This window comes from Diabrotica undecimpunctata, chromosome 6, assembly GCF_040954645.1.
Source record: "Diabrotica undecimpunctata isolate CICGRU chromosome 6, icDiaUnde3, whole genome shotgun sequence".
In the NCBI taxonomy this organism is placed as follows: domain Eukaryota; kingdom Metazoa; phylum Arthropoda; class Insecta; order Coleoptera; family Chrysomelidae; genus Diabrotica; species Diabrotica undecimpunctata.
Window position 1 is genome coordinate 126,469,291 of NC_092808.1, and position 18,615 is coordinate 126,487,905.

Genomic DNA, 18,615 nt, shown 5'->3' on the forward strand with positions numbered 1-18,615 from the left:
ATGTGGCGCTAGGAGTTATCTTACCGGACAAACAGTGTGAGTTTTATATACATAGATTGGCATTTCGATGATTTTCCATTGATAAAGTAAACTTACATAATGCAGGTGTCACTAGGAGAGTTTTATAGGCAGCAGAAACTCTTGATATAGTTAATTTAACGCTTACATAAGGATATATTTCGCCGGGGCAACACTCATATTCTTTTTTGTCCAAATACTGTATAGCTTCTAAAATTTTCCATTCTCTGTCAAGAATCATACTAAGCTAAAACAAGTAAATGACTTAGTTCTGTTATTAGATTTTTTTTTATTTCAATTCCAATTAAAAATAGAACAATAGAATATAGAAAACAATTATTTCTAAAGTCAAATCGAAAAAATGGTTTAATAATTAAGGAGGCTGGTGAAATCCATTCAGTAGCTTGGTTCTAAAAGGGCCAATGTCAATTTTAGACTGTTTGGGCATAAGTGCATTTTTGTCTTAGATTTCAAATAAACAACACTGTGTAAAAAGGGCCAATGTCTAGATAGAGTAACAACAGACTTACAGCATTACTTTTGGCCAATGTCAATCTCTAATCAACACTAATTTTTAAAGCAACAAGGACCAATGTAGACTTCAGCCTCAATGCTTCTAAAAATTTTATTTCTATACAGGCCAATGTTGACATTGGCCCTTTTTTAACAAAACCTTCTTCGATTTGATTTGACATTGGCCCCTTATTTCTAGGTTAGGTTTCTGTCTATACACATTATCGTGAGTGCAAAAGTAGTACCTAATCTTTGTATTAAAAAATCGACAGTGGCTCTGAGGCCTCTGAGTGTGTGTTTTAAAATACAAAAAGTGATGGAGCAGTTATACCGTGGAAAGAAACTTGTTAACTTGTGTAAGTTAGACAAAATGGAAGCAAATAAACAAGCCGGTAAGTAAATAGGTTAACTTTATTTTAAAAATTGGTAATATTACAAGATTTAGATGTAAGGACGAAATGATAACTAAGTAAAAAATTGTATACTCAAAAAATGTACCATGTAGGACAAATTTAGTGACTAGGCCGACTGTATGAATATTAGTAACTTATGCTAAGACATTTCAGTCCTATAAATCTTATTTTCAAATCACTTAGTGCAATTTAATAACAATTTTTATTTAAATTTTAGATAATGTGCCGCTGCCTCCAAAACAGGATGATTCGACTGTTTTACAAGAAAACTAGGATCCTAGACTAAGCATTTCGCCACGTAGATAAACCAATGTAAATAGTTCTTTGATTCAGATAATTAATTTTTTGCTCTCTTTGTTTCAGACAATAAATTACAAGATATAACAACTGAACAATCATCATCGAAAAATACAATAAAGAATAAACTGAGGTCGAAATCTTCTGTGATATATAAAGAAGAAGATGATAACTCAGAACGATTTAAGACTTTTGATGGAAGTTCAAGTGACGAATTTGAACCTTATGATAGTGACTCTTCTGACTCGGACAACTCAGAACCTAGTAAAATACAAAAAGACAATCATATTACTGCAGAATCAGAACATACGCTGACTGTCTGGAATGAAACTTCTTATAGAAGAGGAAGAAAAAAAGTTCTGGACGGAGAACAAATTAGAAAAAGGAAGCGTAATCCAAATAATTGGGAAAAGAATAAAAGAAAGAACTTAAAAACACTTGGAAAAGAATATGTTACAATTCAAGGTAAAAAGATTTCAGAGAAAGCATTAAAAAATCCATGTCAATGTCGAAAGAAATGTTTTGAAAAATTATCAAATGAAGAAAGGCAGACCATTTTTAGTGAATTTTATAATCTTGCTTGGGAAGCTCAAAATCAGTTTATTGCCAGTCACATTCAAGAAAGAGAGAAGGCAGTACAAAGAATAACAGGCCGTAATGAAACAAGTAGAAGAAAGTACAGCAGGCAATATTATTTAGATTGTAACTCAGAGAGAATTAAGGTTTGCCAAGTTATGTTTTTATCAACGTTAGATGTAACCTTAAAAAAAGTTCGGGTAATAATGAACAAAAAGCGTTCCTCAACATCAAATATTTGCTCAAGCGATGGTCGTGGAAAACATACGAACCATCCAAAAATAAAGGAAGAGGAGAAAGATGTAATAAGGCAACACATTCTGATGTTTCCTTCGTTTCAAAGTCACTACGCTCGAGAGAAAACTGCAAAGAAATATTTGCCTCCCGATTTTTCTATTTCAAAAATGTATAGGCTATATTGTGAGTATTGCCAAGAAAACAACATAACACCTAGAAACGAATCACTGTACAGACAAATTTTCGTGGAAGAATTTAACTTGTGTTTTAAAAAACCATATAATGATACGTGTACTACTTGCGATAAGTTTTCTTTACTCCTTAAATCCAACGGATAATTTTATTGCAGATGAGGAGTACGATCAAGATGATGAGATGTAATATTACCATTGTAATCCTACTGATTGTGACTATGTTTTTATAAAATAAACATTAATCTCTTCAAATTATTGCAATGTTATTATTCCTTAATTGGGCCAAAGTAACATTTTGGAGTATTTTTTTGTTATTCTAAAAGGGCCAATGTCATATTTCCAATAAAAAAAAAACAAATGTGGGTCAGTTTTACTAATGCCAAACATTCCGTAATCTATGTAAGAATGACAAGACAAAAAAACAGTGTTGCAATATAAAAAATATTAGCAATAACTGTAGATCATTTTGTATAAGAATCTTCTAAAGCAGTTTCCCAAAAACAGCGTTTTATGACTTTGGCCCTTTTAGAACCAAGCTACTGCATTGAGCTCTACCATCACAAGTTTGAATCTTGTCCGCAGGATAATCTTTGCTTTTATTTTTATATAAAATTAAGCTATAAAATTATTTACAATTATCATCCGAATTCATTATTAATACGATAAATAAACTCAACTCAACTTAAATTATATATTTTTATTTTCGGTCGCACTGTGTTGAGAATACTACTAATTTCGATGTATAAACTTTTGTAAAATTCAATATTACTCATTTATTACCGTATTTTTGTGTACGTATATGGTTTTATCCTTGCTCTTGTAGTTTTTCTTGTAGTAAATCTTTTATAGCATTTCCAAAATCATCCATGACGGTTTTTTTCTCTGTTGTGATATGTTATTTATCGTTTTATTTTAAAACTCATTTATTCCCAAGTTTATCAAGAAGAAGATAAGTGACGAAATATTGTTTTATAATAATATTGTATGTTTACAATAACTGAAATATATAAATCTGGGGAATTCTGTTCAAAATCTGGCAACTTTTAAAATACAATATGGGGAAATAAAATTTATCAGTGCATAATACACCAGCCAGTTCTTTGTGGAAAACTTATTGCTAGACTTAGTGAAGATAATTAATTTTATGAGATCTCATTCTGTTCTCCAGCACCGACATTTCAAGGAGTTTCTTTCTGAATATGATTCAGCATATTCTGACTTACTACAAAACAATAATGCTCGTTGGTTAAGTAAAGGTCAAGTTATTGAACGTTTCTGGCTAATAAAAGAACATATGATCTCGTTCTTACAAAATATAGATACGCAGGGAGCCAGGGCACATTTTGAGTATATAACAAAGAAGCGCAACATGCTGGTTGTGGCTTTTCTAAAAAATATTTTAAAATATTTGAATGCGCTTAACACAGAGTTACAAGAAAATGAAAAATTAGTATGTGATCTGATACAAAGCGTGTCTGCTTTTCGTCGTAAGCTGGATATCTTTGAAAAAGATATTGCACAACAAGAATTTATTCATTTTCCAACTATTATTGAATACAATAAAAATAAGGAGTAATCTGAAGAAGACATTTCAGTGTTTGTAAAATTTCTGGGTGATCTTAGGAACAAATTTGCTTCAAGATTCCAAGACTTTGCACAGGTAAGCAAACTATTTTTATTTCTAAAATCACCATTTGAAGTTGATGCAGCGGGAGAATGAACAGATGTGGCTGCTAAGCTGTTTAATCTGTCAAAAGCATTACTTCAAATGGAGATTATTGAATTACAAGAAGATTCGTCCTTGCACTTTTATAAATCGGTATCCGCCGAAGAATTTTGGGCCAAACATGTGTCAGCAAAATATGAAAATTGCAGACAACTTGCAATCAATTTGACCACGATGATGACAACATATATGTGCGAAACGTCTTTCTCAAAAATGAATTTTTTGAAAAACAAATATCGCTTCCGATTAACGGACGCCCACCTCGAAGATACACTTCGAATTTGTTGTTTGACTCGAGAACCAGACCACAAACAACTAGCTCAAGGCCGTCGGTGCAATTTTTCGCATTAATTTAAAGTATTTTGTTTTATTATTAAGAATATACCAAAATAACAAACATCTTGTGATTAAATGATATCATTTGTTTTTTTCTCTGGACCTTGTTCAAATTTTCTTCTAGTATCCGGACCCCACATAATATTACTTGCCGACTCCTGTCTTACACCAATCTATCTGGGAAAAAATCATTGATTTCACGTAAAAATCTTATACAGATATTTGAAGGTTCTAAAAGTTATATGGAGGGTAGGTGATGAAAATTCCGTGAAGATTTTATATTATACATTTTAGAAAAAAATAGTTCAAATAAAAGTTATAGATGAAAAAAGTCCTATAATACTGAAAGTTTCAAAATTAAAATACATAAAGAATTGACTGAGATAATTTCAAAAAACCCTGAAGTAATTTATAACTGTTAAGAAGTTTGTTTTTTGCATAATGACGTGTAATGTAACTACTGAAAATTGTGGCATTTAATGAGTTATTAAAGTGTACTACAATTCAAACGGATCGACCAAATAGCTTATAAGTTGTTCAATTTATTTATCCGGGAGAGTGATTATTTATACAACTGTACTTATCCAAACAGTCACTCTAGATGTATTTTGTAAATTGCAATCGATTTTTTGAGGCTTCGTTTTTAAGGTATATTAAAAAGGTCTCAAGATTTTATTAAATTTGTTATTAAAAAACAGTTTGAAAAATGATGAATTTTTAGCTAATAAACAATTATAATAACTTTGCCATTTTTTTCATCATACACTAGTATGTAGGTATGCTCAATGATAATAAAATGATAAACTGGTCAAAAAACACACTTTAAAAAAACCAGAAACTTCTAGGACCTATAGGAAACCATATAGCATTTTTTTTTCTTAAAACCATATTTTCATTGTTTATTAACATTAAGAGCTGAAACTTGAACAAATTGTAAAAGAAGATCTAAATTTTATGATTCAACTAATAGATGGCATACACAGTGAAGAAGTAAAAAGTTATAACCGTTAAAATAATGGTACTCGTAAAATACTTCGCTGCTATATCTCAGCTTGTTTCTTGTTATTGGTAATAGAAGGTTCTGTTTTTTTTTGAAAGTGTGTTTTTTCACCAGCTTTTCATTGAGCCTACTTACAGCCGTGTGGCATAAAAATCTCAAAGTTATTCTAAATGTTTAGAAGCTAATAAGTCAGCCCCTTTTCAAACTGTTTTTTAATAACAAATTTAATAAAATGTTCAATTTTTTTTAAAACACTCTATAAATGAAATAAAAGTGGCATAAAAATATTAAAGTTATTATAAATGTTTACAAGCTAATAAGTCAGCCCCTTTTCAAACTGTTTTTTAATAACAAATTTAATAAAATGTTCAATTTTTGTAACACACTCTATAAATGAAGCTCTTAAAGAATCGATTGCGATTTATAAAATACGTCTAGAGTGACTATTTGAGCAAGCACAGTTGTTTAAATAATCGCTCTCCGACAAAAACAAAGTTATTAACATTTATAAATTACTAAAAAATAAGTGTTTTTTTTTATAATTATCTCGGTCAATTGTTTATCTATTTTATTTTGAACTCTCAAAATAAAGATGGTCTAAATAAATTTTTTATGGTCTATACCTTTTATTTGACACATTTTTCTCTCAAATGTATAATAAACTATTTATAGGCAAAAAATTATGTTTTTCAGTTTTTAAGATTGTTTAAAAAAATTAAAACAAAATCAACTGGACGTCTTTACGGATTTTTTATCAGTTACCCCTTGTATATATTTTTATATTTTTTAGAACCTTCAAATATCTGTATAAGACTTTTTCAGCTTTTGTTCTTCATTGACTGGGGTATCTACTGTTAGCTGTAGGGATGAAGTTCATTTTTTGTACATATAGAAACAAAAATTCACTTTTAGTCTTTGAAGACACCAAAAACTTTTCTGAAAGTGTCATGCGAATATGATAATGATTAGTAGCAAGAAGTGCGGCAGCCACCTAGCTGAATGTTTTTTATGTTCCTTATGCAAGATATGACCAATACGTTCCTTTGATGTATTTAGAGTCTTACTAATTTGACTTTCTTTTAAACGCCGAACATTTGTTTGATGATTTTCTGTTTTTGCGATTGCAGTTGTTGGACGTCCTTCGCCAAAATAATCTAGGACACTAAAACTGATGGTAAAAAGTCAGCACACACCTAAACCTTTTACACTTTTTGTGTTAAACCTTTTTTAAGAAGAATTTTATTACAGTACAATATTAGATTTTTCCATTTTCAACACCACGCATATTCAAACTGTTTCAAACGAGTGCCTACAGTCAGTTTCCGGGAAAGACTTTTTTCATGACATCTATCAATTTTACATGACATCTATCAACATGTGTACCACTGGCGAAAAATCACGTGATTGGAGCGGTTGAGACCAGTTGTCATACATCCTTAGTATTACTCGATAATGTTTTAAAGATTACTTTAATTCATTATGCCAATAGTTTATCATTTGTTATAACATGTATATCAGGATTTTTAAAATTATTTATTAAAGATTTTTCTTAATCAAAATATATTCTATTTGTATTGTAAGCTTACATTTAAAAAGCAGAATAAACTAGGGTTTATATCTTACCTCGACAATAACTGAGTTATTATCTTTACCATTATAATTTTGAATATCTATTTGTTCACCATGGTGAGTCCACGATCCAAACATTAAAGAACATTCTTGCGTATCAAACGGCCAATATTTTAGATGTAACTGGCAAAGAACATTTAACTGTACTGGGGGTACCCATAATACTTCCCCATTTGGATATACCAAACTGTGAGTATTGCCGTATTGGTTAACTGAGGCGCTCAATGCACTAAAAACCATAAAAAATTAAAATTATTTGTTTTTAAAACTAACTCTTAAAATTCATACTGTATATTTGATTGACAAGAGATATTTTTATAGCATATTTGGAAAATTCTTTTCTCTTTTCTTATAATTTGTTATTCTTATAAGTTAATTATGAGTTATATAGAAGTTTTGGGGAACCTGACGTTGTAAAATATATTAAATGAGAACGCCTTCGATGGGTAGGACATGTAATTAGGCGAGATGAAGATGCAACGATCAGAAAAATTTTCGACCGAAGAAGACCAGTGGAAAGACGAGCCAGAAGAAGACCAAAACTTAGGTATCAAGATAACATAGAGGATGATCTAAAATCTATCGGAGTTAAAGCATGGATAAGAGTTGTCAGAGACAGGGGCGAATGGAAGATTGTTCTGAAGAAGGCTTTGGCTCATAACGAACTGTAATGCCACTGATGATGATGATGATAAGTTAATTATAATTAAGGGTAATAGCAGTTTGCGTACTGTTACCCCCGCCATTGCTACGCTTATGATCGGCGTTTGATAACCTGCGACCACAGTATAGACAACTTGTTATTTATACTGTGCTGCGACTGTCTAGAAGATACTCGACTATGCATGTGCTCGACGATCTAGTTCCAAGTAATCCCACTCGACAAAGATCTAGATATTCTGACGTCACCGAACGGCTATCTAGTCTAGATGATTTCACACTGTTTCAATCATGCTACGTGAACGATCCAAAGCAAGACTTAATGGCGTCGAGAGAATAATTTAGATTTTAAATCAAAAGTGGGAAACGGGAAGTATTTTTGAAGTGTGCAAAATATTTTAATACCTAGCTAAGCGCCTTCGGCCTACAAAGCCATCTTCCGAGCTATGGTCAAATATAAAGTATCCTACTAGGAGAGATCATGTGGTAAGCAGAAAATTGCTGGTTCTATTTTTTCTTTTCTTTTTTAAATTGTTTTAAACAATGAAAAAATACACAAAGGACTCTACACTGGACTCCACAAAAAACACATTAAAAAATGTTGGTTATGGTCCGAGTGTCACAACCCGACCATTTGTACTGGAGTTAAAACAGCAATTTTTCGACTAGCACAGATATTGCTTGGAAACATCGCGTAAGCATGCGCAGTTGCATAATCTGTCTTGAATAGCATGAAAATTTCATAATATAAAGTAGACTTATGGTTTTACAGAATTTTCCCTTCAGTTTCATTGGAATCTTTATGTCACAAAACACAGCACTCGCTTCAAAGTCTCCTAAGTAAATAATAAGCAAAAATTTGCTAATGCACGGACTGGGGAGTTGTTTCTGACATCACCCTTTATAACAGAGTAGGTTTCAAAGATTCACCCATTAGTGCATGAAAACGACCTTTTTTACCCACAGCTTGAACATGCTTCCTGCACCAATTCCCAGCGATTTTTCTGACGTCGTCAGTCCATCATGTAGGTGGTCTGCCTCTGCTTCTTCTGTCTGCTAGTGATATTCTCATGTGCTCTATGGCATCTTCTTCTTATATCTTCGTTTCTAACCCTGTCTCTGAGAGTCAGTCCAAGTTTCGAGCGTTCCATTCTTGTCTTGATTTTTATATCAAATACTAACCATTTGTTCATTTTTTTATTAAATATTTACTGATATAATACTTAAATATACTAATTAATCTATTGACAAAGATACTTCTTTTTTTAGTCCTTTTACAGTTTACTAATCCTTATCGTATAAAAGTTTTCACTTACCTATTATATAAGTAAATGTCGGGTTGCCAAAATTCATGTTCTGCTAACCGTAACACTGAAAGATTTCCATAGTTTGAAGCATTCCATCTTAGCTTGTCATCATTCCACACCTGTGTAAAATTGATTATACTCAATTAATTATAAAGCAAACCTCAAGCCCCAAAGTTCAAAGGAACAAATGCACAATGGACTGTTGGCTGACACATTTATTCACTAAGCATGGAACATTCTGTGAGATGTTCATTCAATGAACGTGACACTGTGTAGTATATAGTCTTTTTCTGCGAAATATTTCGCAGAGAGCGGCAGGGAGTCAACCTGCTTCTGGAAGAGGAACTAACTCCGGACATTATAACCGAGCAAAAGCTAGAGAGTGAAGGCAAGTACAAGGTTGTATATGGAGCAATAACGTACATCATGATCACTAAAACAAACCAAGGAAAGACAAATGGGACGCGACTTAGCGTGACTTAGCTAACTGAGAAAATAACATAGAGGCATCCAAAGGTACCTAAGACGCGTAATTGAATTTCTCCTTTAAAAAAAATTACAAAATTAGAATATAAGGCAAGTTTTTATTATATTTTACAAATTAACTGATATTTTAAACATTTTAAATAAATATTTCAAGTTTTTTTATTGAGAATTATTTTCGATTTGGTAGGTATCCGTATTTTTGGTCTGGGTTTGACTAATCATTCATTGAAAGAGTAGGAATAAGAGATTCATGAATTTAGTAAGAATAAGGCCAAGTAGTAATCTAATATTAAATCATTATTTTTGAAGGATTGGACTTGGAAAGAGTCCTATAATATTTCAGGAGGAATTACTATTCGTCCTGAATATTTATTGCCTCTGACATCCAAACTACTCTAAAGACTCTGAAGTATACAAACTATGGTGTAACTATGGAAGTATGGTGGTCCATAATTGTTTGGAACTTCAAGGATTTCCTTAAGTAACTGAGAAAGCACAAAATATTGTTATGGGTGTCAGGGTATAACGTATAATACATTTGCTGATAGCTATATTGCTTAAGAAGAAGCTAGTACTCCTCTTATTGAACCAGAAAGAAGTTTAGTGCATTATACTGGAAAACTATTCCCGAACAAGGGTAAGAAAAAACGTTATTATAACATTTTACTCGTTATGCAAAAATATTTCTATAGGTTCAGAAAATTAAAATGATCACAGATGGTTCTTTCACTGGACACTGGTCACTTATTAAATATTATTTATATGAAATGGGCAAAATGGGGACAGCTTTTTGTTTCTGGAAACAGTCATTTTTATAAATCAAGACAGTTGTCTTGTCATTGAAGAAAGGAAACCATGTGCAAATACCTATTCTTTCCAAAACCAAAACAACTCATACGAGAGGTCAAAGTATTGCGTCTATAAAATACCCTGTGAGTGCGCCAATTTTTATGTGGGAGAAGCCGCAAGGTCCCTAAGTGTCAGGATAAACGAGCATGAAACATACATCAAAAACAGAGACTTCGACAAATTACAGATATGCAAATATGCCTGGGACAATGAGCACAAAGCACAATGAAAAGATGCATCAATAGTCATGAATGAAACAGACATGAAAAAGAGAAAAATCAACAATTTGAGAGAACAGAATAGCAGAGTATGGGGCACTTGGGCGAGACAGTGTGACGTCACTGGTGGTAAGCGGTGAATCTGCATACACCAGATTATGTGGCACTTAGGCGAGACAGTGTGATGTCACTGTCGGTAAGCGTTGAATCTGCGTTACCGGCCGAGCATGAATTTTTTATTTTAAAGTATTTACTGAATTAAAAAGAAGGGTTTTAGATTCTTTTTTTCCATAATTTGCTCGATGTAAAATGTTAGCTATAAACTAAAAATGCTAAATGTTAGATACCGGTTTTTCCAGGGAATGGCATTCAGTCCTACCCATTCTAAAGTAAAGTCCATTCGGTGAACTTACGCGGGTTTCGGATTTTAGAATTTTATTCAGAATGGTTTCTGGTGTTTGTACTCTGAATTTTAAACTAAAAGCATGGCTATTTGCGTACAAAATCGAGGCCAAGTAAGTCACCTGTCCATTTAGAAAACAAGAACCACCAAAATTGTTATAGTAACAGCTCACTATTTTAAAACAATCTTTTTTGAAATTATTTTCGGAGTGTAAATTGAATCGATTATAATAATAATTATAAAATGTAATTTTCATTACAATCAATTGTTGCTTAATCCCATACAAATAGAATATTTAACAAAAATGTTTTAAAACTTACCATTTTTATCCATCCATGTACTGCTAAAGTAGATTTAAATTCTTGTAATTCAACATGAGTAATGGTAATTCCAAAACGAAGTTTCGTCGTGTTTGAATGATGTGTTGGTCTAGAAAACTTGTCATAATTCAAAAGTAGATCATGACGAAGTTTGTCGCACTGTGTTGCAGTCCACATTGACAGAGTTCCGATCTCTATAAAAAGTTGATTACAATAAAATATGTTCTAAGCGAGTTAATTTATTTATAAGTAGTTAATCCATTTATAATATATAGAGTCCCAAAAAAAACTTGTCAAGAAGCTATTTGCTAAAGTGATGACAATAAACTACCAATACCAGAAATGACGACAAACGAAGAAATAAACTTGAGGAGCGAGAAGTAAAGGAAGCATTAATGAAATTATAAAACACAAAAAATCGCCAGAGAAGGCCAGAATACCGAACGAACTCCTAAAGTACGGAGGACCAGACCTGACCAAATAACTTTTAAAATTAATCTGAAAAATAATAGAACAAAAAAGAATACCACAAGAATGGACATCAAGCATTCTAATACCTTTCATCAAAAGGGGAGACAAATCAGATTAGAAGAACTACAGAGGAATTAACTTATTTATAAACAACACTAAAATTAACAACAAGTGTGATAACGAATAAACTGAATAAAATTATAACACTAGCAGAAGAACAACAAGGTTTTAGGTCGGAAAGGTCATGTACCGACGCTATATTTATAATGAGATAAGTACAATAGAAATCATTATAATACAACAAACCGGCATATTTATGTTCCGTGCATCATGAGATTGGATAGGGTCAAATTAAAGGACGTATCACGTCCACAAGAGTGATACCTCTAGGAATAGTAAAAACGATCAAAATTATCTACTAGTACAACACAATAAAAGTACAAGTAGAAAAAGAACTAACTGGCCCACTTGAAGCTGGTAATGGAATAAGACTGGGGACTTCCAGAGCCCTCTATTGCTCAACCTAATCATGGATGAAATAATAAAAAAGTAAGAATGAAAAAAGGATACCAAATGGGAGAAAAACAGCTTAAAACACTATGCTATGGAGACGACGTAATACCAATTTCTCAAAGTGAAGATGATTTACAACGTCATCATCATCATCATCATCCAACCCCGTTTTCACATCCATTGTTGGATATAGGCCTCCTCCAAACGTCTCCAGTTCTCTCTATCTCTAGCTGCTGCAATCCAGTTTGTTTCTATTCTCCTTAGGTCGTCGGTCCATCGGGTGGGTGGTCTGCCTCGACTTCGCTTGTCGGCTCTTGGTCTCCACTCCAATAATCTCTTCTATGTTTGTGTCTTTGTATGTTGCACCAATTTAATTTAATATAGCCACCAGAAACTTTAACAGAATTTCCCCAAAAAAGACAAAATACATGGTTATAAGAGCAAATCTAGTAAGATGTAAATTGGGAAAGGAGGATCAGATAATAGAACAAGTGATGGAGTTTAAATATCTAGGAATTACACTGTCTGGCTAAGGAAAGCTCGAAACAGAAGTGGAAAATCAAATGAATACAGCAAACAGAGCCTTAGGGCGGCTGAATGAAAGAATATGGACAAACAAAAACATCGGGAAAAAATGAAAGGCAGAATTTACAAAACAGTTATCAGACCAATAATGACATACGCGGCAAAAACACGACCCGACACAGAAAGAACAAAAAGAATTTTAGAAACAGCGGAGATGAAAGCCCTAAGAAAAGTCGATGGTAAGTCACTATGGGACAGAGCTAAAAGTACAGATATACGACGGAGATGCAAAGTGGGGAACATCAAGGACTTGGTAATAAAGAGAAGAGTAGAAGGGAACAATCATATAAGCCGAATGACAACAAATTTAATAGACGACGAGACACGGTTCCACAATAGGAAGACGAGCAGTGGGGAGACCACGAAAACGATGGAATGACAACTTACTGTAGCCACAAGATTGGGCTAGTGGTAATCGACGATATAATATGCCATTAGTCAGTACCAACTGAAGAAACTTACTGTGAATATTATGTAAATAGACGTTAATTAATTAATTGATTTTTTACTTGAGTTTTAAATATGGTGTAGAATTAATGAGTGATAGATTTGGCTAAATTGCTGATATAAGTATTCTTATTAAGGCAAGATGGGACGAAAAATTTCGCAGGTTTTAAAGAATTGTCTTTGGAGAAATTTTTGTCCTTACATACGATCTTGTTACCAGAGAAGTTTATTTATATTTGGAATAATGACATGTTGGGACAAATCACACGAATATTTGGACATGTTGATGTCACTTCTATGAAAAGTAAAAGGCTTTTTAACAAAATGACAAGTTTGTTCAGTGTAATGGCTCCTCTACACATCGGCAGAAGCGTCCGCGGACTACATCTACTTATGCATCTGGAGATGTGTAGATGGGGTAATTTGATCATCTGTTGTTTATATATCACGTCGGCAGATGCGTCTGCAAGATATCCGATTGTTGTCGGTTTTTTTAGCACAGATCAAAGGGTTTCGGTGCGGACGTCCGACGCCTTTCCACAGATCTTACTTCTGACTTCTTCTTCTCCGATCATTTTTTAATGATTCTATTCCGATGTACACTCAAGTAGTAGTTGAACGTTCTAAATAGGCATATAGCTACGGCAGCTATGGTCTCAACATCAACATCCATTTTTTTAATGCTCGCGTAGATATTGCATCTCCCATGATTTAACACAGACTGAACGATTTACAGATGTGTCAAGATGTGTGGTCAGCTTGTGGTGATACCTCTTGATACCTCTGCAGATGCGTCTGCCAATGTGTAGTGGAGGCATATAACAAGCATTGAAATCGTCGCATGGTATGTAATAAACAATATTGATTGATTAGTTTTAAAGAGAGATTTAGTTTTAGATTTAGTTTTAACAAGTTACCGACAGTTTTGGCGTTCATTTAGAGCTATTTTAACTACTAAATTATTAAACAATGAAGTGAGTTTTTCTGTGAATTGTAGAAAGTAAATTAAGGAAAAGTAATTAAGATTTAACCAAGTCAAAAGACCATCGTGTAAAGTATTTTACTGGATTGTATTATTGGAAATACATCTAAGTCGTTCATCATTGTACAGGGTGAGTCATAACTATTGGGACATAGACTAAAGACAGGTTATTTGGACCAAAATATGGCTATTGGGCCAAATATGCCTTAATAAAATGTTGCTGAGAAAAAAGATACAGGGTGTTAAAGTTAATTTTGTTTTTCGTTTTTTGCTAATAGTTTCCCTGTATATTTATAAATTGCTATCAAAATTGGCACAGAGGCATAATCTTAAACAAGAAATAGTATTTTATTTACAATTCCACTATCAAATACCAAACTAATAAACAAAGTTGCAACTAACGTAAGATTTCCGTTTTGACGATAAATCAAAACTAAACACACTTTAACTTAAAAGAACTCACAAAAACTCAAACTAAATATTCTACATGGTCTCCTACGATTTCTATGCCTTTTCTAATTTTTTTTATCAAGGATTTTCGGACGTCAAAAAAAAATATTATTCTGTCCCCTTATAAGATTAGCTGCATTTTGAATGTATCTCCAAAGTTCGTCTCGTGTATTAATTTCATTGGCATAAACTAAGGACTTCATATGTCCCCAAAAATAAAAATCTAGCGGGTTGTACTCACGACTTCTTGGTGGCCATTGAAAATCACTGCCTCTGCCAATCCATCGTTGAGGAAATACGTCATTAAGACGATTTCTAACAGCTAATGAAAAATGAGGAGGCGCTCCATCCTGCATAAACCACATTTTTCTTCTTGCATCCAGTGACAGATCATCTAAAATATCACTAAGAGTATTTTCCAAAAAGAATAAATAAGAATCTCCATTTAAATTCGGAGGAAGAACATAAGACCCTAGTAGTTGGTCGCCTATAATGCCACACCAAATATTCAATTTAAACTCATGCTGAAAATGTCTAGCTTTTATAGCATGCGGGTTTTCTTCTTCCCAATAATGACTATTTCGCCAATTAAAAACCCCTCGTCTGGTAAAAGTTGCTTCGTCGGTGAACATAATATTCTTAATAAAGTGTCTGTCATTGCGATGTTTATTCAGAATACGTTGGCAAAACTGTAACCGTCGTGGAAGATCTGTTGGAAGTAAATTTTGAACAGGAGTGAAGTGATAAGGATGGAGGTTCTCTTTTTTTAGAATTCTAACAATAGACGACTGACTTACTCCTGTTGCTGCTGATAGATGTCGTGAACTTATTTCAGGATTTTCATCTACTCGAACCAAAAGTTCATCTTCTTGATTAGATGTGATTTGTTTCGGTCGACCACCCGATTTTTAGTGTGAGATGACCCAGTTTCACCTAAACTACGATATAATCTTGCAAAAGTTTTGTGATTTGGTTGCCTTCTGTTTGCGTATAACATTCCATACCTTCTGGCTGCCGAGCGACCGCAAAAATTTTCTTGTGCGTATACGCAAATCATATCTCGCATTTCTTCATTAGTAAAATGATTGTGACGAGGCAATTCAATCAAAAAAAGTAATGATTACTTTTAAAAAATGCAACATTACACTACACTGTCAAATCAAAAATAATTTACTCTGAACAAATGACATTTACCAACAACAATTATCTGACAGTCCAAAGCATACTTTTCATAAATGAAATAATCTTTGAAATCCTTTTTTAAGACACTAAGCAGTTCGACTGCGTTTTTATCGAAAACGATTGAAATTATCATGTTTAAGCAAGAGTACCAATTTTACGTAAAAATGATGTTTACGTCATATTTTCTAATAAAAATTACTAAAAAGTTTCATCAGAAAAAGTTTAGACTCAATTTGATCATTAGGAATGATCCACGTGGCGCCCTCTATGACAAAACGTAAAATTGCAAATAAAATACTATTTCTTGTCTAAGATTATGGCTCTGTGTCAATTTTGATAGCAATTTATAAATATACAGGGAAACTATTAGCAAAAAACGAAAAACAAAAATTAACTTTAACACCTGTATCTTTTTTCTCAGCAACATTTTATTAAGGCATATTTGGCCCAATAGCCATATTTTGGTCCAAATAACCTGTCCTTAGTCTATATCCCAATAGTTATGACTCACCCTGTATAAATCCATTGGAATATTACCGTAGCTATTACTAAAGAGAAATTTGTTGATAATGGAAATGGGTTAAGAATTATCTATGATAATCTGTTTTAATAGATTAAGGGATTCCCTTCGGTTAATGATATGTGTCAGCCTATGTAATCTAAAACTAAGGTCTTGGGGCAGGTTATATTTGGATAGGATTGGATGACAAGAATGGCAATTGAGAAACCTGTTGAAAGCCGTTGGTTTCCTATACCAAGTTGTAGTTATCAACATTTGGAAAAAATGTAAAAAAATTAATAATGTGTTGAGCCTCCACGACATGTTCATGTGTATTCATAAATACATCTGTGCATACTCCTAATCAGATGATCGATTTCTCCTGAAATATTTCATACCAGGGGTATTTTTTTTTTCAAAAATGATTTTAAAAAGATTGAAAAAGCGTCCAAATCTTATCAGGCTATTATATAATTTAGTGTTGATACCTATGAAGTTAGAATACACCGATAATAACGAATTTTTGTAATTTTTTATAATATTAAGTTTTTCTACTGTCCTGTAAAATTTTAAATTTGGTGTTTACCGATTATTTATTATCGGGTTCTTAGATATTATGAGTAATTAATTAAGCCCAATGGAATATTTTAAGTATTGCTTTATAATACTAATGAATAATATCGCCAAGATGGAAAAAATAAGATTGTGTTTTAAAAAAGTCTTATAAACTTATTTTAGTGAAAACTTTCAAAATAGTGTCAACTTCAGTACCTTATTTAAAGCTACAGTCATCAAATTTCGCTTAGACACAACTTTTTAATTAATAGATATTAATCACTTTCTAATTGATGTCGATAACATACATTTTCAATGATTTGGCAAGAAAAAATAAAATTATTGTCTTATTGCTTACCTGAAGATAATCCATAGCCAACCGTACATATTGACAGAATTATCAAAACACGTATCATTTTAGCAGTTCTCTTCATACACGCTTTAGTATATCACTTACTTACCAAGTAATTTGTAATTTAATAAATGTTTCCTGTTGTTTTCAAATCATCTCTTTACATTAAAACAGATCAGCGAGGGGGAAGAACTAGATTAAATTGATAACAAGAAAGCTTATTTAATTTCGTTTCATTTTATTACATCTAAAGTTAGCTACAATATTTTTTAAACGCATCAACCCCTTTGGTTATTAGTGGGGTGGTTTATTTTAGAAAAAGTTTTTTACACATAGCATATTTACAAACCAGTTTTGTTAAAAAATACAAACATTTAGTGAAATCATACAGTTTGTTATACAGTTTACAATTTTTGAGAAATCTTTGCTGTCGATCTTGCTAGCTGTTGAATACACCGGACAGTCTATCGTTATATGTTACATTGAAATTGGTATTTGACAGTTGTGACAAATCGGCTGAGGGTCCTTTTTTGAGAGTTTTGCTTCTGTTTGGCTCCATTTTTCTTGCCAGATCCTGTTAATGAAGGTTTTTTGTTCTGAAAATGGTATGTTTTGCGTTATAGGGATTATCATGTTATTGACAGTTTCTGTTGCAGCTTTCTCAGCCGCTTCATTACACATTATCCCAACACGGGAGGGTACCCATAAGAATGTTATGTTTTTTTCTACGTATTTTTGCATTATATATTATATCTTTTATTTGTGCTACGTTGGTATGAGTAGATTATTCGCGATAGCCAATTCCGACAGGGGGCGCTCAAGATTTCAAAGATGGACGATCACTTCGTGAAAACAAATCATTTTGTCATTTGATCTCGAAGTTGTAAAACGTTTAATATAAATCCATTACACGTGTGTTTTGCCAAAGTAAAAGTTGGAGTACGTTCTTCAAAGTTTATTTGTTTGTGATTCGAGTTTATACATAAGGTCATTGACTCCCAAACCTGAATAAAAATAAAATTAAATGTTTGTTTTTTTTTACAGTATGTCTGAAACACGGAAAGTAAAATTTACATTATTTCAATTATTTTTGTGGTTGCAAGGTCGGCAGAGATCTTTAGTTGAGGGTGAGGCAGTTTTTGGAGCTGGCCATGTTATATTTTGTAAATTACGCCTTACGTTTTCTACTAATAACTTCATGAGATCTTTGGGGCAATTTAGCTGATGGAACAGCATTTTTCTTCAGTCTCAATTTAGTTTCAGGTGTTACTATAAAGTAAATTAAATATAGATATATTAAAATATAAATAATATTTTTATCAACATTTACTTGGACAGTAATCGTTCTCAGTAAAATGTAACTCCACACAGTCATGCATAGCACACTACCACCTAGC

General features: G+C 32.6%; 1 protein-coding gene across 2 annotated transcripts in view; it reads right to left on the reverse strand.

The window, feature by feature from the left end:
• LOC140443861 (neuronal acetylcholine receptor subunit alpha-5-like) overlaps positions 1-17,385 on the reverse strand; it is a 32,310-nt gene extending 14,925 nt beyond the window's left edge. The window contains exons 1-5 of one of the 2 annotated variants that reach the window (XM_072535347.1): positions 17,225-17,385; positions 11,183-11,376; positions 8,916-9,025; positions 6,934-7,168; positions 97-265 (exon numbers count right to left, since the gene is read on the reverse strand). In XM_072535347.1, the coding sequence (XP_072391448.1) occupies positions 97-265; positions 6,934-7,168; positions 8,916-9,025; positions 11,183-11,376; positions 17,225-17,300 (784 nt within the window). In that variant the 5' untranslated portion in view covers positions 17,301-17,385. Of the gene's footprint in view, positions 1-96; positions 266-6,933; positions 7,169-8,915; positions 9,026-11,182; positions 11,377-17,082; positions 17,187-17,224 lie in introns of those variants that run through there. The other variant, XM_072535348.1, reaches the window with a different exon arrangement.
• Between the last annotated feature and the right edge of the window lie 1,230 nt (positions 17,386-18,615).